The sequence below is a fragment of the Pristis pectinata genome, chromosome 8 (genome assembly GCF_009764475.1).
Source record: "Pristis pectinata isolate sPriPec2 chromosome 8, sPriPec2.1.pri, whole genome shotgun sequence".
NCBI classification, from domain to species: Eukaryota; Metazoa; Chordata; class Chondrichthyes; order Rhinopristiformes; family Pristidae; genus Pristis; species Pristis pectinata.
The window spans coordinates 52,002,340-52,026,562 of NC_067412.1; the positions used below are offsets into that span (position 1 = coordinate 52,002,340).

The window sequence follows — 24,223 nt, forward strand, 5'->3', positions numbered from 1 at the left end:
GGGGCAGAGTTTAAAGGAGAGTTATGAGACAAGTTTTTTTTAAACAAAGAGAGTGGTAGGTAACTGAAACGCGCTGCCAGGGGAAGTGGTGGAAGCAGATGGCAACGTTTAAGAGGCATTTAGACAGGCACATGAACAGGCAGGGAATAGTGGGATATAGGCCACATGCAGGCAGAGATGTAGTTTAAATTGACATCACGGTCAGCACAGACATCATGGGCCGAAGGGCCTGCTCCCATGCTGTACTGTTCTATGTTCTCAGTGGGAAAAAACCCAAATAAACCACTGTTAATACAAAGATAAAAAAAAAGCAGTAGATTTGGGAAACGTGAAATAAATACACAAAATGCTGGAAGATCAGACAGGCTCTGCACTGAAAGACAGTTTCTGTCACTCACCTCCACCAGTGTACTTCACTCTGGTATTTCCAACAACCTATTTTGAGGGATACATATTGGTTGTGACAGTGTGCTCTTCGACTGCCACCCCATCACCAATCTAAGCACTCCTGCTCGACACCACAGGAGGCTGCAGCCTGTACCATGTTTAAAATGCACCGCAGTTACTCTGACAGCACCTGCTAAACCCACCTCATCTCCCACCAAGGGCAGCAGGCGCAGGGGAGCACCTTCATGGGTAGGCTCCCCTTCAAGCCATACACGACTACAACTTGTCAGCAATTGGCACTGCTGCCTCACAGGGCCAGAGACCCAGGTTCCATCTTGATCTGTGTGGAACTTGCATATTCTCCCTGTGACTGTGTGGGCTTCCCCCAGGTGCTCCGGTTTGCTCCCACATCCCTAAGATGTGCAAGTTGGTTAGTTGGTCACTGTAACTCATCCTTCATTGTAGGTTAACAGCAAAAAGAATCAAAGGGGAGTTGATGGCCATGCGACAGGGAATAAGTTGCCCGAAGTAAGATGGGAGGAGAGCAGGAGGAGTGATCTAACAGCATTGCTCTCCCTGAACCAGCATGGACCCAAAACAGCATAGGAGGAGGCCATTTAAGCACACAAGACTTGCAAATACATCACCAGCCCTTTATTGATGCTGAACCTAATCCTGGAACTTTCTCCCCAACAGCACTGTTGGAGCACCTTCACCACAAGGACCAGCCTTGCCAAAAGATGCCCACAAACCACAACTAAATGGAGGGAGAGAGACAAAAGAAGGAATGTTCTTTGAATAGTGCTGCAGGATCTTTTACGTCTACGAATAACAAAAGGAAACTATAAGAATATGATAGTTAAAGGCAGTAAAGGGCAGAGACAAAACGCTGAACAAAGTATTTTCCACAGCACAGAATGCGCCAACCCACTCCAGTGGCAACCTTGCCACTCTTCCCACTGCCGCTCACATCAAGGAGGCACAGAGGAGCACCACTTTCTGCAGGTTCCCCTCGCAGTTCCACACCACCCGGCCTTGGAAACAGATCACCGGTCTTTCATCGTCAATGAACAAGCTCCACCATCCTCCTACCCAGACCCTACACACCTGGACAATCACCTGCTTTCTCTGGTCACCGCAGCACCCTAGGGTGCCGGCTGCCTCTATATGCTATCCACTGCAATTTACAAAGGCACTTTTCCTTAACCCTGCGACAGCCAGCCTTGCCACCAGCCCTGCTGAAAAATTCTGGGCACCACAATATGTAATGATTTGTTAGAAGGATTCCAGGTGAGCAGAACTTTAAATTACCTGGAGAGACTGGAGAGGACAGGGTCGTTCTCCCTAGAACAGAGGAGGTAGTGAGGGGAATCAGATAGAGGTATTTAAAAGTATGTAGGATTAGGGCAGAATAGATAGAAACTGCTCTCACTGGTGGAAGGGTCAAGAACTATGGGCCACAGAATGAAGGCGATTGGCTAAAGGACCAAAAATGACAAGAGGGGAAATTTCTTTCCATTCAGTGATTTATCAGAATCTGAAATGGGTGTATTGGAGGCAGGTTCAATTGTAGTGTTCAACAGGGAGCGGGATAAACATCTGAAAGGAAAGTATTTCCTAGGGCTGTTGACAGGGCATGGGAGGGGGTCACCAGAACCAGAAAGTGTCAGGGGCTGAGGGGTGATCTGATGGAAGTTTATAAAATTATGAGAGGCGTAGATAGAGTAGATAGTAAGAGTCTTGCTCCCAGGGTAGAAATGTCAAATACTAGAGGTCATGCATTTAAGACGAGAGGGGGATAATTTAAAGGAGATGTGTGGGGCAAGTTTATTTTCCCCCACACACAGAGTGGTGGGTCCCTGGAGTGTGCTGCCAGGGGTGGTAGTGGAAGCAGATACAGTAGTGGCATTTAAGAAGCTTTTATATACAGTAGGCACATGAATATACAAGGAATAGAGGGATATGGATCATGTGCAAGCAGAAGAGATTTAGTTTAATTTGGCATCATGTTTGCAATAGACATTGTGGGCCAAAGGGCCTGTTCCTGTGCTGTACTATTTTCATGTTCTATGTAACTGTTCACATGTTGAGCTGCATTGAACTAGATAGCTGACTAGCTATGACCATTCTGTGATATGTGTGGTCATTAATCCAAAGTGCCTCATAGGTTGATGACTGGTCGACAAAGACTGGACCATTGAACCAGAGTTATACTGCCCTTTGGCCCAACTTGTCCTTGCTGATCAAGTTGTCTACCTGAGCCAGTCCCATTTGCCTGCGTTTGACCCATCTCTCTTGAAACCTTTTCTATCCGTGTACCTGTCCAAATGTCTTTTAAAGCTTGTAATTGCACCTTCCCGCCTCTACCACTTCCTCTGGCAGGTCATTCCATATACTCACCACCCTGTGTGTGGAAAAACTTGCCCCTCAAATCTCCTTCATATGTTTCAGCTTTCACCTTAAACCTATGCCCTCTAGTTTTACATTTCCCTACCTTAGGAAGAAGACTTTGACCATTCACCCTATCTATGCCCCTCATGATTTTATAAACTTCTATAAATTCACCCCTCAGCCTATTTCGCTCCAGGGAAAACAGCCCCAGCCTATCCAGTCTCTTCTTATAACTCAAGCCCTCCAGTTCAGACAACATTCCTGTGAATCTCTTCTGAACCTTCGAGCTTAATTACATCCTTTGTACAGTACGGTGACCAGAACTGCACACAATCGTCCAACTGCTGTCTCACCAACATCTCGTCCAGCTGTAATGTGGCATTCCAACTCTTGTACACAATCCTCCAACTAAAGAAGGCAAGTATATCATATGCTTTCTTCACCGTCCTGACTACCTGCATCACCACTTTCAGGGAACTAAATACTTGTATCTCTGGGTCTGTGTGTTCTACATCACTTCCCAAAATGCCGTGGGAAGTTAAACCAGAATGCAGTTCTGGATTGCTTCCACAAACTGACCTCAATGTTTACTGCAGGGGTCAAAACCTGGCTGCTGCAATGTGTTTCAGCTAGAATCCCCACCAATCCATCACGGGCTTCAGACTTGACAATAATCTGCCCTGTTTAGTCTTCCCACAATAGTCTTCCTGAACTGGGATTAAGGTCACAGTGTGGCACAGCTGGTGCTTTAGTCAGGTCACCACGTTTTATTGTCCATGTGTCCGCAGGCGATGGACTAGGGGCTTCAAGCACCTGCAATCTTCAGATTTTCCAGTTGGGAATATATGATTCAACAAGCCCAGGTTTGAAGGGACACCTCTTCTGTTTAAGTGGTACTGAGGGGAGGGATGGGGAGGAAAAGAGGGGATGAGGAAGTGAGCAACGGGTTCAGGTGCAAGTGTGGAGGGAGAAGGATTTGGTGAGGGATGTGTGGAAATGAGGGCACGTGCGAGAGGGGTGGTGAGAAGGATTTGCAAGCCTGGAGGGGATTTGAGCACAGAGGTGGAGCTGAAGGTTGCCAAAGAGGATTGCATCACTGAGGAATGGGTGGTGAGAGAGGCTGTGTGGAGTGTGTGTTCGGGGTAGGAACTGGGGGTTGAAGGGAGACTTAGACAGGGTTACGGTTGGGGGTGGGGGGGGAGTGGGGTTGGGGGGCGGTTGAGAGTGGGGTTGGGGGGGGAGAGAGTGGGGTTGGGGGGGGAGAGAGTGGGGTTGGGGGGGGAGAGAGTGGGGTTGGGGGGGGGAGAGAGTGGGGTTGGGGGGGGGAGAGAGTGGGGTTGGGGGGGGAGAGAGTGGGGTTGGGGGGGGAGAGAGTGGGGTTGGGGGGGGAGAGAGTGGGGTTGGGGGCGGGAGAGAGTGGGGTTGGGGGGGGAGAGAGTGGGGTTGGGGGCGGAGAGAGTGGGGTTGGGGGCGGAGAGAGTGGGGTTGGGGGCGGAGAGAGTGGGGTTGGGGGCGGAGAGAGTGGGGTTGGGGCGGAGAGAGTGGGGTTGGGGCGGAGAGAGTGGGGTTGGGGCGGAGAGAGTGGGGTTGGGGCGGAGAGAGTGGGGTTGGGGCGGAGAGAGTGGGGTTGGGGCGGAGAGAGTGGGGTTGGGGCGGAGAGAGTGGGGTGGGGGCGGAGAGAGTGGGGTTGGGGCGGAGAGAGTGGGGTGGGGGCGGAGAGAGTGGGGTTGGGGCGGAGAGAGTGGGGTTGGGGCGGAGAGAGTGGGGTTGGGGCGGAGAGAGTGGGGTTGGGGCGGAGAGAGTGGGGTTGGGGCGGAGAGAGTGGGGTTGGGGCGGAGAGAGTGGGGTTGGGGCGGAGAGAGTGGGGTTGGGGCGGAGAGAGTGGGGTTGGGGCGGAGAGAGTGGGGTTGGGGCGGAGAGAGTGGGGTTGGGGCGGAGAGAGTGGGGGTTTGGGGCGGAGAGAGTGGGGTTGGGGCGGAGAGAGTGGGGGTTGGGGGGGGAGAGAGTGGAGGTTGGGGGGGGGAAGTGGAGTGGGGGATGGTGGGGAGTTGGAGTTTGGGGGATGGTGGGGGAGTGGAGATTGGGGGGATGGTGGGGGAGTGGAGTTGGGGGGATGGTGGGGGAGTGGAGTTTGGGGATGGTGAGTGGGGGGAGTGGAGTTGGGGTGGGATGGTGGGGGGATGTGGAGTTGGGGATGGTGGGGGGGGGAGTGGAGTTTGGGGGGATGGTGGGGGGAGTGGAGTTGGGGGGATGGTGGGGGAGTGGAGTTGGGGGGATGGTGGGGGGAGTGGAGTTTGGGGGGATGGGTGGGGGGAGTGGAGTTGGGGGGGATGGTGGGGAGTGAAGTTGGGGTGTGGAGGATGGGTGGGGGGAGGTGGAGTTGGGGGGATTGGGGGGGGATTGGAGTTGGTGGGATGGTGGGGGAGTGGAGTTGGGGGGATGGTGGGGGGAGTGGAGTTGGGGGGATGGTGGGGGGAGTGGAGTTGGGGGGATGGTGGGGGGAGTGTTGGGGGGATGGTGGGGGGAGTGGAGTTGGGGGGATGGTGGGGGGAGGGGAGTTGGGGGGATGGTGGGGGGAGTGGAGGTGGGGGGGTGGTGGGGGGAGTGGAGTTGGGGGGATGGTGGGGGGAGTGGAGTTGGGGGGATGGTGGGGGGAGTGGAGTTGGGGGGGATGGTGGGGGGAGTGGAGTTGGGGGGATGGTGGGGGGAGTGGAGTTGGGGGGATGGTGGGGGGAGTGGAGTTGGGGGGATGGTGGGGGGAGTGGAGTTGGGACGGGGGGGAGTGGAGTTGGGACGGGTGGGAGTGGAGTTGGGGCGGGTGGGAGTGGAGTTGGGGCGGGGGGGAGTGGAGTTGGAGACAGACGAAGTGCTGCCGATATCTCAGCGACTCTCCCCGGGGGAAGTGAAGGGAACTCGCCGCCCGCCCGCCCGCCATAAGTCGGCGCTGGGGAAGTTTGTACCGCCAGATCCGGGCCTTACCTGCATCCCCGGCACCGCCACCGCCACCGGCGACTGAGCCATGGTCCGGAGCCCGTGCGGAGATGGCCAGGCCGGCGCGGCCGACGGGGGCAGCTCTGCCTCCTCCGCCTCTGCCCCGCTCCGAGCCGCCGCTGAACCGGTGAATTGCCGATCCGCCGGGAGAGTCCGCGCTGTAAAACTTGTCCGACTTTTCCTCCTGTTTGGGCTGTTCGCCGGCTTGAGGTCGGTCTGCCCGTCCCCTTCACCCAAGGAGCTGTGGTGTGGGTGCTTACATGTTCCCTGTGTTCTCCTCACCCCCCCGCTCTAACGCCATGCTCTGCCTGCAGATGCCTGCTTGCTTGCTTGCTCGCTCGCTCTCTCTCTCTCTCTCTCTCTCTCTCTTCTCTCTGGTGTGTTGGGTGGAGTTGCAAACTCCAGGCACGTCACTACGAGCTCACTTTCCCAACTCAGATCTTCACCCAGTAACAGGAGCAAACCCCTGGCCCCTCCCTCCTGCATCTCACCACCACCACCACCTCTGCAATGAAACCTCAACTTCCACCCCAATTCACACTTAACATGAATTAAAGTAATAAAATTGGATTAAAGTTTTGTAGTCTTTCCTTTTGATGCTAGCACTGAATAAATATTGATTATGAAATGCCATTAGTAGTTGGAAGTGGTGTTTGAAGTAATTCTGCTGTTGCTTTGCCAGTATCCAAGATGAAGAAAATTAATTTGCAGAATTGTCAGCGTGTTTCTGTGCAATGCTAGTGTGTGAAAAGGATTAAGGAACATCTTTCACACAGGCGCAGTGGGATAGTTTGGTAGAGCTGCTAGCTCATAGCACCAATGACCTGCATGAACCCATGAACATTACCTCCTCATTCCTCTTTTGCACTATTTATTTATTTACTTAACTTATAGTAAGTTTTACGTCTTGCACTATACTAGTGCTGCAAAACAACAAATTTCACGACATATGCCAGTTATAATAAACTTGATTCTGATTTTGACCCCTGGGTTCAATCCTGACCTTGGGTGCTGTCTGTGTGGAGTTTGCACGTTCTCCCTGGGTTTCCGCCCCCACCCCACTCTCCCCTGCGTGCTCTAGTTTCCTCCCAAATCCCAACGACATGCATGTCAGTGGGTTAATCAGCCACTGTAAATGTTTCGTGGTGTGTAGGTGAAGGTTAGAATCTGGAGGGAGTTGATGGGAAGGTGGGGGGTGGGAGAATAAAATAGGATTGGTGTTAATGAGTGGTTGATGGTTGGCATGGATTCGTATTTACAAATTACAAAATACCTATGAGGTATGGATTGGTGTAATGTAGGAAACATGACAGCCAAATGTGTGCACAAGAAGATCCCAAGAATATCAATGTGATGACAAGATAATGGTTTAGAAATTGCTCTACAACGACATTTTGCTGTTAAGAATATTGTTTGTCACCCAAACACTTTTTGCAGTCCGATTAGAAGTGTGAAGATTAATTGCATGAAGAAGAGTTTTTGGGTAATGCCACACTATCCAGTCCCTGTGCTTTTGTTCTATTGGAAAACCTCGCAGCTGCCATCTCTCAGCCTAGCAGCTGTGCTCTCATCAGCCAACTCTTAAGGGGACATATGACAATACAAGTGACACTCTTCCAGTTACTGGACATTAATGCTACTTCAAATAACTGATGCTCCAGTGATGGGGATTTGGGAGTAGGAGATGTAAGCATGAAAATAATTGCTATGGCAAACAAAAATCCGATGAGGAAGTCAGGGATCCAACCCATGCACTGTGTTGGCCGACTCCATATTAAGTGTATTTTGAGGAGCACAACACCTTTTGTTCCCCAAAGTTGTGCAAAGGAAAGTGTTTTAGTGACACCAGTTGCAAGGGAAATATTGGCCGGTGTTCAAGCATGAACATCCATACTCTTTTTTAAATGATATCACAACTCTTTTACATATTACCTGAGAGGACAGATATAGGCTCTAACACTGAAATGAAATATGACATTTGGACTCATAGTCAATACCTTCGACAATACCCTAAAAGCTTAGTGTTAGGAGCAAGGATTGAACTTGTAACCATCTGACTCAAAAGATGAGAGTGTAACCACACTGATCCACAGTTGACTTATGCCAATACAAATGTTTCCTACATCATAGTTATTACGAAAAATACAGGGAGCTGATGAATATGAACATTGCTCATCACCCACAACCCAACTACAATCATTGGTTAAAACTCTCATAATCCCTTGTAATAAAAAAATGAATTTGAGTTATTCAGTCACTTTGAATCATAGGCCTGATTATAAATGGCTGATAACATGGAATGTAATCCTCAAAATAACAGTTAAAATTCCTGACATGCCAGATAACAAAAAAGCAATTTCTTTTACTCAGTCAAATGTACACAGTTGTGTGAGATAGAATGTACTAAAACCACAACATTGACTTAATGAAATATATCATCAAGAAATGGGAGAAAAATTCTTTTTTAAATTTGTGGGTTTTGTCAATTGTTGTAAATTCTTAAAGTTTGTTTTTTCATCAAAGCAGTTTGATATAATCATAGTTCTGTAATTACTCTAAAGAGTGAATTGTTATTTATAAACATGCACATTTTAATTTTGCAAATTAAAAATCAAAAGACTTGCCTTTGAATGGACCATGTGATACACTACATCTCCTGGGCTTTATATCTCACTCCCACATTCATCAACGATACTGGTCAGCACAGTGGTGCAGCTAGTAGAGCTGCTGCATCTCAGCTCCAGAGACCTGGGTTTAAACCTAAACTCTGGTGTTATCAGCTTGGAGGTGTGGAGTTTTCACATTCTGCCTGTGACTGTGTTGGTTTACTCCAGCTGCACCAGTTTCCTCCACACATTCAAAGATGTGCAGGTTGAAAGGTTAATTGGTCACTGTAAATTGTCCCTAGTGTACAGTTGAGCCATAAAATAGGTGGGGGGGGGGGGGAGGTGTTGATGGAATGTAGAGACGATAAAATGGGATTAGTGTAGATGGGAGCTTGATGATAGAGGTGTGCTTGGTGGGCTGTTCCCTTTGCATGACTCTGTGACATACAGAAATACCATAAAACGAGAAAGTGTTTTGAAGAGTGTATTATATTTCATTAACATATTTATATAGAACTGTCAACCAGTAAAGCAACAAGCAACACAAGACACAAAGAGGATTGTAATCAGATCAAGGTTGACTCAGCCTCATAAAGGAATGAGGGCAGGAAGAGACAAGTGGCAAAGAATGCATTTAACATGGTGGGAGTCAGTGGTGGTGGTAATAGAGAGACAGAGACAGAAAAGAGAGAGAGAGAGAATCAAGCACAATAAACCAAAAGCACTAAGTTCTTCATTATCAGAAGGGAGGAGATAACAGGGAGAAAGACATGCCGGATATTTCATGATTTAAACTCTGTTGCAAAGTTCTGAGCCACTCCAATACTGATACAGGGCTTCGACCCGACACATTAACAATCCATTTTCCCTCACAGACGCTGCTTGTCTCACTGAGTCCCTCCAGTAGATTGTTTGTTGCTCCAGATCCCAGCATCTGCAGTCTCTTGTGTCTCCCTGATTCAATCCTTGCACAGTACTGAGTTGGATGACCTTGGCCACCACATCACCAGCAATTCTAGAACAGTACTTAGTGAGAGTTGGGTGAGGGAAAGGAAAAATTTTTTTAAAAGTAAGAGATTTATAGTGCTTCTTACCACGTCTCAGAAACAACTTCTGGGTGGAACTTCATGTATGACAATTACATCACTCCAGGGGCAGTGACTAAAGTTACCTGCAACAATAGTGCATTTGCATTTATGTGGAGCCTTTAACACAATAAGGTATCCCAATGCGTTTCATGAGAATGAAGTAAACACCCCAGTGAATGAAGAGGCAGGTGATGAGGAGGTTTTTAAAGGTTGCCGGGATGTAGGTAGCAAATTACAGGATTAGGGCCTGGTAGCTTATCTGACGTTCAGGAAGGTCTCACAAATGCCAAGGAAGTGATTGGCCAGTTAGTTTGCCTTTTGCGGGTGACTGAGTGATGGGGCACAAAAATTCAGTTAAATTTCCTGCCCTCCAAGCTGGGCATGTGACACAAGGGATGTACCTTTAACTTAGTTCTGTTCTGCAGTGGCAGCCATGAATGGAGTTAAACGCATTTCCTTCTGGGGTAGACTGAGCCAAGTCATTCAGTGAGTCCCACAATGGGAACAGATAGTGTGAACTTCAGGTAGCAATGCAATTACACAGATTCTTACAGAGCCAAGGCAGTCAATTTATACCAGAGTTCATGATGCACAGGTTTGTCCTCCTGCTCCCATGGTAGTCCTAACAGATGATACAAAAGTGACACAACATGCTCAGTAAAGATAGTGCACTAGCAACAGCACAAATTAGCTTAAGATCCAATGCCTGGATTTGTATCTTTCTGCATTATATTCAGCTCCTCATCATAAGATAAAGGACAGAAGTGGGCCCTTCCGCCCACCACATCCATGCCGACTATTTTGCCCATCTACACTGATCCCTTTTGCCCCCCCCCCCCCCACCCGGTTAGGACCATCTATGCCTTGTCTATTTAGTATCTGTCGAAATGCCTCTTAAACACCACCTCCTCTGGCAGCATGTACCAGATATCAACCAGTCTCTCATCCCCTCAGACCCCCTTTAAAACTCTCACCTCTCACCTTAAACTATGCCCTCTTGTTTTGATGCCCCTACCATGGGGAAAAGGTTTTGACTATCTGCCCTCCCTATGCCTCTCTTGAACTTCTTTTCTCATGTTTCTCATCAGCCAGATAGTCCAGATCCTCATTGTCTTTGACCTCAGTGAAAGATATTTCAGCTTCCTTATACTTGACAATCAAATCCAGAATGACTAAAAGATAAGGCAACCAGCCCATTGTTGGCCTCTACAAACCCTTCAAACTTCTTAATGATGGAGAGGGGGATATGGACTTCCAACTTAGGAAGTTTAAGACCCTCACCCCACATCCTTGAACAAAATATCCCATAAATAACACATCTTGTAAAGTGTAAAGAACTCCTTGCGCTGCTCCGAATAATTTCATCCATCTTAACAAGGATGTTCTGGGAAGTTTCATGCAAAATTAGAGAATAAAAAAGTAAGGGATCATGAATACTTCAAAAAATTCCAATTTTTGAATAGGTTTTAATCTTGCCTTCATAACATTTTGACACCACACCTCTAGTTTATTAATTCCTTCCCAGAACATTTTATCCAGGTAACACTTAAATATTTCTCTGCCTCTCTAAGGTTAATAAAATTTCATGTATTCCCCTTCATCTTCCATTTTTCAACGGTATTAAAAACGCCTTATTTTTTGACTCCATTTAAAAACCCGTAGTTTAAAGATGTTTACCTCATCTGTCTTTTTTACCAAACTTCTCTACAATCTTGAAGTTGTTGGACACACCTTTGGTGAGAATCACAAGAGCCACGTCATCAGCAAAATCAGAGTGGAGCAATAAAAATCACCTGTCCCCATAATCACAACATCCACATAACTGAGTTCATTATGTGGCATTCTGTGCAGGGTAGGAGAATGCTAATTATACCAAATATGCCTTTACATTTACACTTGGGGCACCAATTCTGATACACTTAGTTAGGACCTTGAGAAATGTCGAGTCAGAACATCTGAAAGGCCTTTAATCAGCAAGGCAGATCTTGTTTCATGCTCCAGATTCCAGCATCAAGCAACATTATCGGTGCACATCTTTCACTTTTCCAATTCCCTGATCTTGTCTCAGCCTGGCTGAGCTGACTTGAGATTGTAGCAATCAAAGTAGCCCTGTGACTGGCTGGCCCTTCCTCAGTTTTGCTGGCATGTACTCACATGTTTCACTCTAGACTTACTCTACATACATGCATGTTTCACTTAGAACTTACTCCATATACAATAATATTTCATTCAGTAAGTTACCCTACATACTGTAGCGACTTACCGCACTGGCATTGAACCGGCTCCCGACATCACGACGTCGTCGGAGGCCCCGATCCAAGAAGGCGCGGGGCCCTCCTTCCCCAGTGTTGGGCTGGGAAAGCTCGCGCGCAGGAACTGTAGCGCGGGAACTGTAGCGCGGAAAGTTTTCGGCTACTAAAGGCACACCGCGCCCCGGGTCTGCATTCGACCTCTGATTTCGAAACCAGCGACTCTGTGTCTTCATTTCGTGGTGTGTAGCTAGCCGCTACAATACATGTATATTTCATTCTAAAAGTTACTCTACATATATGCATGTTTCACTATAAGTTAAGGTAAGATAAGGTATCTTTATTAGTCACATGTACATCGAAACACACAGTGAAATACATCTTTTTGCGTAGTGATTTGGGGGCGGCAGCCTGCAAGTGTTGCCACGCTTCCGGCGCCAACATAGCATGCCCACAACTTCCTAACCTGTACATCTTTGGAATGTGGGAGGAAACCGGAGCACCCGGAGGAAACCCACGCAGACATGGCGAGAACGTCCAAACTCCTTACAGACAGTGGCCAGATTTGAACCCAGGTCGATGGCGTTGTAAAGCGTTACGCTAACCGCTACACTACCATGCCTGCCCACTGTAGAGTTACTCTATATACATCCAAGTTTCATTCTGGAAGTTACTCTCTATACATGAATGTTTCACTCTAGAAGTTACTATAAACCTGCATAGTTCACTCCAGAAATTACAATTGGTTTGCAAGACAAGTTTTTCACTGTATCTCGGTACAAGTGACAATAATAAACCAATACCAATACCAATAATCTGTACACACACATGTTTCACTCTAGAAGTTACTCTACATACATGTCTGCTTCAGTGTAGAAGTTACTCCATATGCATACATGCTTTACTCTGGAGGTTATTCTATAACAATCAGGAACAAGAAAAATCCCTCAGTCATCTTTTTCCATTCTTTTAACCTGGTGATACTGAGATCAACTAATTCAAAATTACCTGATGCTGAAGCTGCTACTTTTCTCAGTTGCATTTTCTCTTTCACTGACCCATCTAACAAGTGACCTTTTTCAATGAAGAACTGTGTCTGCCTGCACGCAGAGGGTGGTGGGAAGCTACAACTATCTTCTCTGAAAGGATTGGGGATTCTGCAGGTTGATTGGAATGTCCAAAAGATGTTGGTTGGGTTGGAGTATTAGCAGATGGAGGTGAAAAAAACAGCAAAATGGGTTGTAGATCTAGTGTGATGCATATAGCCACACTCCTCCACCCAGGGCATATGGTAGCTGAGCTCTCCACAAAATTCACCACAACCCTTGCCGAGACTCCCTCAACGGCACATCAAGAACCCAGAATGGGAACACCACCCCCTGCAGGCTGCATGTCATCCTGACTTGGAAATGTATTGCTGATTCTTCATCATCACTGGGTCTAGATCCCGGAACTCCCCACTGTGGGAGCACCTTCATCAAAAGGACTGCTGGCGTTCACTACCATCTTTCCGTCTACTGAGCAGTTCCCGAAGTTGCCACAGGCAGCCCACAGGCTCAATGTGATCTCATTTATGGCTTCATCCTGTCTTTTGCTTGGAATAGAACCAACTGCTGGTAGGTGCTGGGAGCAAACCCCTCTCCATTTCAACAGAGGTGTTAAATATACTTGAAAGTAAATCAGCAAAAGTATCGTGGAAGGAATTTGACTCTGGCCTGTTCATTAATATTGTGCTAACAAGGCCATTTACCCCTCAACAACTGGGAGATTGTCAACTGTTCTCCAACTCACAGAGAGATACAGCATGGAAACAGGCCCTTCAGCCCAATGAGTCTGTGCTGACCATCACCAGCCATTTACATTAACCCAACACTAATCCATTCTCCATACGTTCTACCAACTCCCCCAGATTAACCAGATACACACCAGGGGCAATTTGCAGCGGCCAATTAACCTATCAACCCACATGTCTTTGGGATGGGGGAGGAAACTGGAGCACCCAGGGGAAATCCATGCACAGAGAGAACTTGAGAACAGCACACATACAGCAGCTGCAGTCAGGATTGAACCCGTGTCTCTGGTGCTGTGAGGCAGTAGCTCTACCACTGCACCACTCTGCCACCCACATCTCTTGGTATAAAAGTTAAATTTTATTCCACCTCTTGGAATACAAAAGGGCAAGTGACATTTAAAAAGTAATAAAATTTTCACTCAAGACCACAGAAGTCATTTCAAGCACACATGCACAGAGGTGTCCCAACACAGATACTTGAAGCCCCAGGACAAATTTCAGGACTAATGGGTGAAGCTCTCTCAGGGAATCCAATGGACCTGACTGACATCTTTAGGGGAGATTGTTCATTAAACACCCACTAAATCGCTTCATTGATTCTTGTGGGACAAAAGAGATCAATTGATTTTTGACTGGAGTGCTGATGCATCTGGAAGTATTGCTGCTAGGATTTGATTATCTACCCTATCTATGCCTCTCATAATCTTATATACTTCTTTCAGGTCACTCCTTAGTCTCCTTCACTCCAGGGAAAACAGTCTCAGTTTATCTAATCTCTCCTCATAACTAAAGTCCTCCAATCCAGGTAACATCCTGGTGAATCTCCTCTGCACTCTATCCAGTGCAACCACATCCTTCCTATAGAATTTTCTGTGACAGAAATGCATGCAATATTTCAAGTGCAGTCTAACCAATAACTCAGCCTCTGCTGTCTTCTGTGGGAGAGAGCTCTACAGGTTCACAGCCTCTGGTGTGAGTTTCCCCTGGTTTCCCAAGTGGTGAGACCGCAGCTGGAATACAGTTTTGGTCTCTGTCTCAGGGAAGATGCTTGGTTTGGATATGCCACAGGCAGGGTTCACTAGCCTGGTTTCCTGACTGAGGGGATTGTCTAAAGAGGTGAGATTGAGCAAGGCTGCTCTGTGCTCAATGGAGTTCAGAGAAATGCAGGTTGATCTTCTCGAAGCATATAAAATTGAGGGTGATGCTGGTCAGCTGATTCCATGGGCTGGTGGAGAGTCCACAGGATTGGGGGTGGGGGGATGAAGGCATTTTGGGCTGAGTTTAGGAGACAATCCTTTAGTCAGTATGTTGTACATTGCCAGACTGTTCCACACACACGTTGTATTGTTAGGGCTGAGACTGATAACATTTGGATCTGCTTGGATAGGTGGGAAAGTGAGCTTGTGATTGGCCAGGATACTTTTGAAAGATGGAGCAGTCCTGGGGACCTACAAGGTTCTCACCTTCCTCCAACTGCTATTGTACTCACAGCTCAGGGATGTGTGACTTGCAAAGGGTGGGAGTAAAGATTCGGAAATTGCTCACTCTCTTTTATGTCAGAATTAGGGCTAAATGCTTACTGATATTGCTGACAGAAGTCTTCTGCCTCCACCAGGACAAATTTATGTTTCAGGTGTTCCCTCAAACATTCCAGTGATATCAAAGTTGTCCCAATGTTTGATTTTATTCGTTCACAGTTTGTGGTGGTCAGTGGCCACACCAGCATTGATTGTTCAGTCCAGATTCTCCCACAGCTGACTGGGGAAGGATTTCCTTTCCTGAGGGATACTCTTGGTGTTGTGGGCTTCAGACCTTATGTCACTGGGCTGCTGGCTGTCCCTGTCTCCACAGGGAACCCAAACATCTGAGGACAAGTTTCCCCTTCAAAAATTCAGTACTAGGTTTTCTGTAGCTGACCTCTGACACACGCAGTCGCATATGTACACTAACACACTCATTCACAAACACATACCAGCACAAACACACACACACAGACAAATGCATGCATACACACAAACACAAACATACATGCTTGCATGCATATATACAAACACACAGACACACACATTCAGACACAAACACACACACACATGCACTTTCACACAGAAGCACACACTCATTCACAGACACATAAACAAGTTTTTCTCCTGTGCCAGTCCCTTGGGATGGAGGGTGACTTGTTCCCACTCAGGTTCAGTGGTTCCTGACTTGGCTGATTAGGCCAATGTGAGAAAAGCAAACTCTTCCTAGGTGGGGCATGTAATGCCGACAGACCAGCTGGGTGGGAGTTGGTGAGGTAGGGCGTTCCTTGCACCACTTACACAGGGCTTCTGTGTGCTCCCATTCCATGGCCCTGGGGTTCTCCATATGGTCCTTCACAATTTTCAGCAGTCACAAGCGAGACATTCCCAGGAGTCAGTGGAATGTGGGGTTTCTTCAAAGAGGCTTTGATCACACCCTTGAATCTTTTCCTCTGTGCCAAACACAATGTAGGTGATGGAGACTAACTCAGGCCCCAGTGTTGGGGATTTGTTGGCCTGGGAGAGGACATTGGCATTGGTTCACCTGTCCCCAGTGAATTTAGAGGACTTTGAAGAGACAGCATTGGTGATATCTCTCAAATGCCTTGAGGTGCCTAATGCAAGTAGTCCAGGTCTCTGAAGCATAGAGGAGGGCAAGATTCACTGCTGACCATAAGTTTTGTGTGAGGTCTGAGGTCTCAATCTTCAATTCCTCAATTAACCATAAACTGTGCTGATGCCTTGAAGGCGTAGTCAATTTAATTGCTGATGCCTGCCTTTCCAAGAGGTTGCTCCCAAGATAGGGAAATGGTTCATGTTGTCCAGGATCCACTGTGAACCTTTATTGTCAGAGGGCAGTGTGGTACAGCGGGCCTGGTGTGTGGAGGACCTTGGTCTTGCAGGTGTTGAGTATAAGGCCCATCCTCTCATATACTTTGGTGAATGAGTCGACAACATCTTGGAGCTCAGCCACTGAGTATGCTCAAACACAAGAATTGTCTGCGCACTGCAGCTCAGCTACTGAGGCTTGAGTGACTTTGGTTCTGGAGGGAGTTGCCCAATGGGCGCGCGTGCATGTGCAAGTGCGCGCGTGTGTGCGCGCGCACACACATACACACACACCATTGCTTTTGGAATAAAGAGTCTCAGGGTATTTCACACTCACATTCAGTTTGAGGGGGAGAAGAATGAGTCCAAGACCAATATTTTAAACTTAAATAAGAGCAGTTAGGAGGCTATATTATCAGAGCTGGCTAAAGTGAACTGACAAATTGAGTCAGGGGATCAGTGGCAATACATATGACAGATGTTTATGGGGTCTTTCAGAACACACAGAATTGATAGATTTCAGTGTGAATGGAAAATTCCAAGAGCTGGACCCATCATCTGTGGTTTACTAAAATAACTTAAAAGAATGCATCGAATACAAATGCATATAATTGCAGAAAGACAGTTGAGAGTTTAGGAGGTTGAACAGAGTATGAAAATAGCAAAAAAATTACAAACCAATTAATAAGGAAAAAATAGAACCAGAGAAAAAAACTACCTTGAAATGTGAAAACAAGGAGTACAAATTTCCTCAGATGTTTATAAAGGAAAAGAGTCAACAAGGTGAGCATTGGTCCGAAAGAAAATAAGTCTGGGGAACTAATAATGGAAAATAAAGAGATGACGGATAAATGAAACAAGAATTTTGCCTCAGTCTTTACTACAGAGGATATGAGTAACATGCCAGATATAGCTGCAAATCAGGAATTAGAAGGGAGGGAGGGACTCAGGAAAATTACAGTCACCAGAGAAGTTGTCCTGAGGAAATTGTTGGGACTGCAGAATGAGTCCCAATGGATTTCACCCTTGAGGTGGCTGGTGAGACAGTTGATGCATTAGTTTTAACTTTCCAAATGCCCTCAGTTCTGGGAAGGTTCCATTAGATCACAAAATAGTGAATGTTATTCAAAACGGAAGGGAGACAGAAAACAGTAAACTATGGGCCAGATGGCTTAATATATGTCACAGAGAAAAGTATTAGAAGCTACTATTACAGATGTTATATTAGGACACTCAGAAAATTGAAGGTAACAGGCAGAATCAAAGTGTTGTGAAAGTTTTTCCAATGAAGCAGGTGATTTGCATTTGCCACTTGTTCCATTGTAAATCAGTTGCATGCAAATTTCCACAGGGAGAGATATGGGTCAATTGATAACTTCTGGGAAACCCACAGCAGTTGCGCTGCGAGTTTTGTGAGCAAATATGGTGTTGTAAAAGGGAATCACGTTCGACCAGTCTACCAGAGTTCTTTGAAGAAGTAACACGTGTGTGGACAAAGGGGAACTGGTAGATGTACCATACTTAGATTTTCAGAAGGGGTTGGCAAAGATGCTGCATGAAAATGTGGGAAATAAATGCTCATGGTATAGGAGGGAATCCATTGGCATCGATAGAAATTGACAGGAAATGAAGAGCAGGCATGTGTGGGTCTTTCTCTGGTGGGCAAGATGTAATGAATGAGGTGCAGCAGGGATTGTTGCTGGGGCTTCAAGGGCTTGTTTTGCCAAGTAACCAACTCCTGCTCCCTTATCTGTGCCCTGGGTGTGGCAGCACCTCTCAAGAATGTGGGCAGGAGTGGGCGAGGCTGGCCAGTTAGACTTGGACTTTGAAACCCTCCATTTGTCACTCATCCAAGGAAAGTCCATGAACCAGACTAATAACTGTGTTAAGATTAGTACATTCCTTCTATACAATATTGTACTTTAATCCCAAATACAGTCTTTGCACAGATAAGGAGGGAAATTAATCTCACTCAAACTTGTCTCAAATATTAAGTTAGGCATAAACCATCTAAAAGGCACTTGGTGCTCTATTGCTTTAATCTCTGTGTCTGATAATGCCAATTAACGTTCACTTCCTCTTAACTAACAGCATGGCGTCTCTACAGCAACCATTTGTAGGAAAATAGAAGGTACTTTGGAGAGTGAGTCATGTGGATCATAATTTGGACTCCTGATCCAGTATTTGTGCTTTCTGAATATTCACTCATAAAACAAACAGAGTTGTTTGTTTATTTTATGAACGAATATTCAGAAAGCACAAATTCTGGATCAGTTGACCGGTGTCTCTCTCTGTGGAAATTTGCATGTGGAGATCTACAATTAAACAATTGGAAAACCCAAATCTCCTTGTTCACTGGCAACACTTTCACAACACCTCACGGACTCTGAACCTCTGTTCACAAGGGTCCAAACCTCTCTGTGCAAAATTACCAGCTTGCACCACTTTCCTGCAGCTGGGCAATGGTCCACCCCCAACTCACCCTGGAGCTGGTGTCACCGACAGTCCTGCAGTTTGATTGCAAAAAGAGGGAAAAACCTCCTGGAATATGCCCGATTGAGTCTGTTCACTTTTATGAAGAACAATTACATCATCGGTTAACTTTCTAAACTCAGGGGAAATCTTGCAACATAAGATTTTAAAATAAGAGAGTCTATTCAACCTCTTCCACCTGTTCTGTTCTGCCTGTGTAAGATGACAGCTGATCTTTTACCTGTTCCACTTTCCTGTACTTCCTTCATCCCTTTAATATTTACATGGCTCTGGATTTCTGCATCCTTATAATGTAAACCTTTAAGGCTTAGTGCTCTGGTGAATCAGTGCAAAACCACGAGGTCATCTCACCAGGACTGCACCCACCATCTACCACCCATTCTCACTAATCCTACATTATTCTCCCCACATTCCCATCAAACGCCCCCCCCCCACCCCCGAGATTCTACCCCCCACCAACACACTAGGGGCAATTTACAATGACACATCTTTGGGATGTGGGAGGAAACTGGAGCACTCGGAAGAAAAGGAACCCATGCAGTCACAGGGAGAATGTGCGAACTCCACACATACAGCTCCGGAGGTCAGGATTGAACCTGGGTGTCTGTATCTGTGGGGTAGTAAATCTACTGGTAAATCTCTGCTTCCACCATTCTCTCTGGCAATGCATTCCAGGTACTCACCACTCTCCATGTGGAAAAGATCCCCCTCAGATCGCCTCTAAATCCCTTCACCCTAAATCTATGTCCTCTAGTTTTATCTACCTGATATGAGGAAAAGTTTCCTGTAGTCTACCCAATCCATACTCCACATAATTTTATATACCTCAGTCATGTCCCCGACAAAATGTCTGCTGTTCAAAGCAGTGTCGAAGAAGGCCAATATTATTTGTAAATATACAGTGGGGTGCCTGAAATGATGTTGTTGGCAAGGGCTTGGATCATGGGAATAATCCTAGCTCAACAGCATAATTTATTCCCCCAGTATTTCACAGCACGTTTGTCTAGTTATGCTAGTGAAGCTCTTGAAGAGCACAAGTAAAAAATTTGACATTAGGGTTTATAAGTGTTTCCATTCTTGGAGGACTGGTTTCCAGAAGATGCAAACCAGAAGTGACCAAAAAATGAAGAGTTCTGGGGAGTTGACAAATTAGTTCTTGGTGCAAATGAGATCTGAAGGGAATGGAAAGTGGTCCTCAAAAGGATGGGGGAAGTAATGCTTTGCTACTTGCAAAAAGTATCCCCTCAGATCCCCTCTAAACCTCTTACTCCTTACCTAAATCTATTCCCTCTAGTTTTTCCCTGAGAAAGGTTTGCAAAGTGTGATAAAAGAGTGGAACTAATTGAGCACAAAAGGAAAGGCAGAAACAACTGGAAACTCTCAGCAGGTCAGGCAGCAGTGATGGAGAGAGAACCAAGAGTTAACATTTCAGGTTGAGCATTGTACATCAGGGATGGACAGTTCTTTCAAAGAGTTGGTGCAGGCCACTGAGTTAAATGGTTTTGATGGTGTAGTTCTATACAGATGGGAACAAGCTGGGACACATGATGATATCGATGTGTTGGTGAAGTGGGCTGAAGGATGGCAGATGGAGTTTCATCCAGACAAATGTTAGGTGATGCATTTTGGGAATAAAGTGAGGCTGGGACATACATCATGAATGGTAGTGTCTTAGGAAGTAGTGAGGAACAAAGGGATCTTTGAGAACAAGTCAGAATTAGGTTTATTATCACTCACATATGACCTGAAATTTGTTTTGCAGTGACAATACAGCGCAAAACATGAAGACACAAAAATAAATAAATAGTGCAAAAGAGGAATAACGAGGTAGTGTTCATGGGTTCATGGACCATTCAGAGATGTGATGGCGGAGGTCATTAGGAAGGAAAAGATGAATTATGAAAGGAAGTTGGCGGATAACATTCGAAAGGATACTAAGAGTTTTTTTAAATACTTAAGGAGTAAAAGAGAGACATGGGTTGATATAGGACCAATTGATAACGGAGCAGGAGATATTATAATGGATGATAGAGAGATGGCAGAGGAATTGAATGAATATTTTGCATCGGTCTGCACCATGGAGGACATCAGCAATGTGCCGGTTAGTCAGGAGTCTCACGAAATGGAACTGAGTTCAGTTAAGATTACTAGGGAGAAGGTGTTAGGAAAACTAAATGGGCTAAAGACTGATAAGTCTCCCAGCCCAGATGAGGTGCATCCCCGGGTTCTGAAGGAGATGGCTTTAGAGATAGCGGAGGCATTGGTGATAATTTTCCAGGAATCGATAGATTCCGGCATGGTTCTGGAGGACTGGAGGGTCGCAAATGTAGTTCCGCTGTATAAGAAAGGAAGGAGGCAGCATAAAGGAAATTACAGACCTATTAGTCTGACATCAGTGGTGGAGAAGTTATTGGAATCTATCCTCAAGGATGGGGTTACGGAATACCCAGAGGCGCAAGGCAAGAAAGGTCCTAGCCAACATGGTTTTGTGAAGGGAAGATCCTGCCTGACCAACCTATTGGAGTTTTTTGAAGAAATCACAGGTAAGGTGGATAAGGGAGATGCGGTAGATGTTGTGTATTTAGACTTTCAAAAGGCCTTCGATAAGGTGCCTCACAAGAGACTGATTAATAAGATGAGAGGTCATGGAATTACGGGTAGGATAACAGAATGGGTGGAGCAATGGCTGGTTGGCAGGAAGCAAAGAGTGGAAATAAAAGGATCTAGTTCTGGTTGGCTACCAGTTACTAGTGGTGTGCCGCAGGGGTCGGTGTTGGGGCCGCTCCTTTTTACCTTGTACATTAACGATTTGGATGATGGAATAAATGGTTTCATGGCTAAGTTTGCGGATGACACCAAGATAGGTGGAGGAGTAGGGAGTATTGAGGAGATAGGAAGGTTGCAGAGAGACCTAGATAGTTTAGGAGAATGGGCAAGGAAATGGCAGATGAGATTCAATGTTGAGAAATGTGCAGTTGTACACTTTGGAAGCAGAAATAAGCGGGCAGATTATTATCTAGAAGGAGAGAAAATTCAAAGTACAGAAGTACAAAGGGACTTGGGGGTACTCGTGCAGGATACCTTAAAGGTTAACCACCAGGTTGGATCGGTGGTGAAGAAAGCGAATGTTATGTTGGCATTCATTTCGAGAGGTATAGTGTATAAAAGTAAGGAAGTGTTGATGAGGCTCTACTGGGCACTAGTGAGGCCTCATTTGGAATATTGTGCGCAGTTTTGGGCCCCACATCTTAGGAAGGATGGTTGGAGAGGGTTCAGAGGAGATTTACGAGGATGATTCCAGGAATGAAAGGGCTTACGTATGATGAGCATTTGTCAGCTCTTGGACTGTACTCACTGGAGTACAGAAGAATGAGAGGGGACCTCATAGCGACATTTAAAATGTTGATAGGAAAGGACAGAGTAGATGTGGCTAGGCTGTTTCCCTTGGTGGGTGAGTCCAGGACCAGAGGGCACAATCTTAGAATTAGAGGGTACAGTTTCAAAACAGAGATGAGGAGAAATTTCTTTAGCCAGAGGGTGGTGAATTTGTGGAACTCCTTGCCACATACAGCAGTGGAGGCCAGATCAGTGAGGGCATTCAAGGAGGAGATAGATAGATATCTAAATAGTCAGGGTATCAAGGGATATGGGGATGTCCAGAAATTGGGATTAGAATAGGTTTTTTTGTTCCCCCCCCCCCATTCCGCATTTCTCATTTCTTTTTTTCCCATTTCCTTGGAGTGGACTCGATGGGCCGAATGGCATGCTTCTGCTCCCTTGTCTTGTGATCTTGTGAACCACGATGAGTTAATCATGAAGCAAACGCCCGCCACCTCTGCCTTTACCTGATGCTGCTGTCCAGTCCATGTAGTGAATGGTGAAGCCCTTGGGCTGGAGCACTCTGTCTGGAGTACTGGGAGTGAGTCATGTCTCTATGAGCAGAGTATATAACAGATCCAAAAGTCCATAGATCCTTGAAGGTTTCCACACTGGTAGATAATGTGGGTTGGAAGACTTAGGAATACTGGCCTTCAATAGTCAGGGCATCGAATGTAGAAGTAAGGAGGTTATGCTCCAGCTTTGTAAAACCTTGATCAGACTTAACTGGAGTACTGTGTGCAGTTCTGGTCATCAAGGTATAGGAAGGATGTGATGGCACTGGAGAGGGTGCAGAGGAGATTCACCAGGATGTTGCCTGGGATGGAGCAGTTCAGTTATGAGGAGAGGCTGGAGAGACCGAGTCTGTTCTCCCTGGAGTGGAGGAGGTTAAGAAGGGATATGATTGAGGCATATAAGTTATGAAGGGTAAAGATAGGGTAGACTGCAGGTAACAGTTCCTCATATCAAAGGGATATAAAACCAGAGCACACAGATTTATGGTAAGGGGAAAGAGATTTAGAGGAGATATGAGGGGGACCTTCCTTGCCCAGAGAGTGGCGAGTACCTGGAATGCACTGCCTGAGAGAGTGGTCGAAGCTGGATTGCTGACAGCATTTAAGAAATGCCTAGATGAACATTTGAAACACTTAGGTGCAGAGGGCTATGTACCAGGTGCTGGTAGATGGGATTAACAAAGAAAGGTGCCCACAGGTCAATGTGGATGAGTTGGGCCAAATGGTCTGTTTCTGTGCTGTATGATTCAATGATTCTGTGCAGGAAGGCAGTGGGATTCACCTGCAGAGACAGTGGATAAGGCCCCAAATTTCAAGGTCAGATTGGCAGAGGAAGGGAAGGGGGCTGGAGGGAAGTGAATCGTGTGATGACAACGTGGATGCATGGTCCCATGAACTGTCTCTATCAGCAATGGAAACAAACTCTCAACAACTCCGCCTGTGTCCTGATGCAGAGTTTTGACCTGAAGCGCCAACAATTCCTTTCTCCCCACAGATGCTGCTCGACCCGTTGAGTTCCTCTAGCAGATTGTTTGTTGCTTCAGATTCCAGCATCTGCAGTCTCTTGTGTCTGTGCTATGTCCTCTGTATATATCTGTGCATTTAGCACCTTGAGACATCCTGGTTCACCCATTTTGTTAATGATCAACTTGAACTGCATGCAAAATGTTTACAATACATAAAAGCGTTGTTTCAGCTAAACCGCTGTTTCAGGATATGTGTTCTTATCTTCCCGTCCTGTTGTTTCCTTGTTAATGGGTCCAAGTGTCTGGCCTCTGCTGCCTTGCTGTGCAAAATTAGTGCCAAGAAACATTAAGTAGAGCCACAGACATTGGTCACAACCCAATCTGCTTCTGAGTGACTCACCTCTTCTGTCCCACTACCACCTCCCCTGCAGCACCGACAAGTAGGATGAGGCAATTCAGCCCCTCGTTCCTGCTCCCCAATGCAGTAAGATCTTTCCTGCACTAACCACGTATCTCTTA

General features: G+C 46.4%; 1 protein-coding gene across 1 annotated transcript in view; it reads right to left on the reverse strand.

Annotated features, from left to right (window-relative positions):
* Window positions 1-6,301, reverse strand: part of stk26 (serine/threonine protein kinase 26) — a 92,999-nt gene extending 86,698 nt beyond the window's left edge. Inside the window, exon 1 of the mRNA XM_052021522.1 lies at window positions 5,758-6,301. Within this exon, the coding sequence (XP_051877482.1) occupies window positions 5,758-5,799 (42 nt within the window). The 5' untranslated portion in view covers window positions 5,800-6,301. The remainder of the gene's footprint in view (window positions 1-5,757) is intronic.
* Between the last annotated feature and the right edge of the window lie 17,922 nt (window positions 6,302-24,223).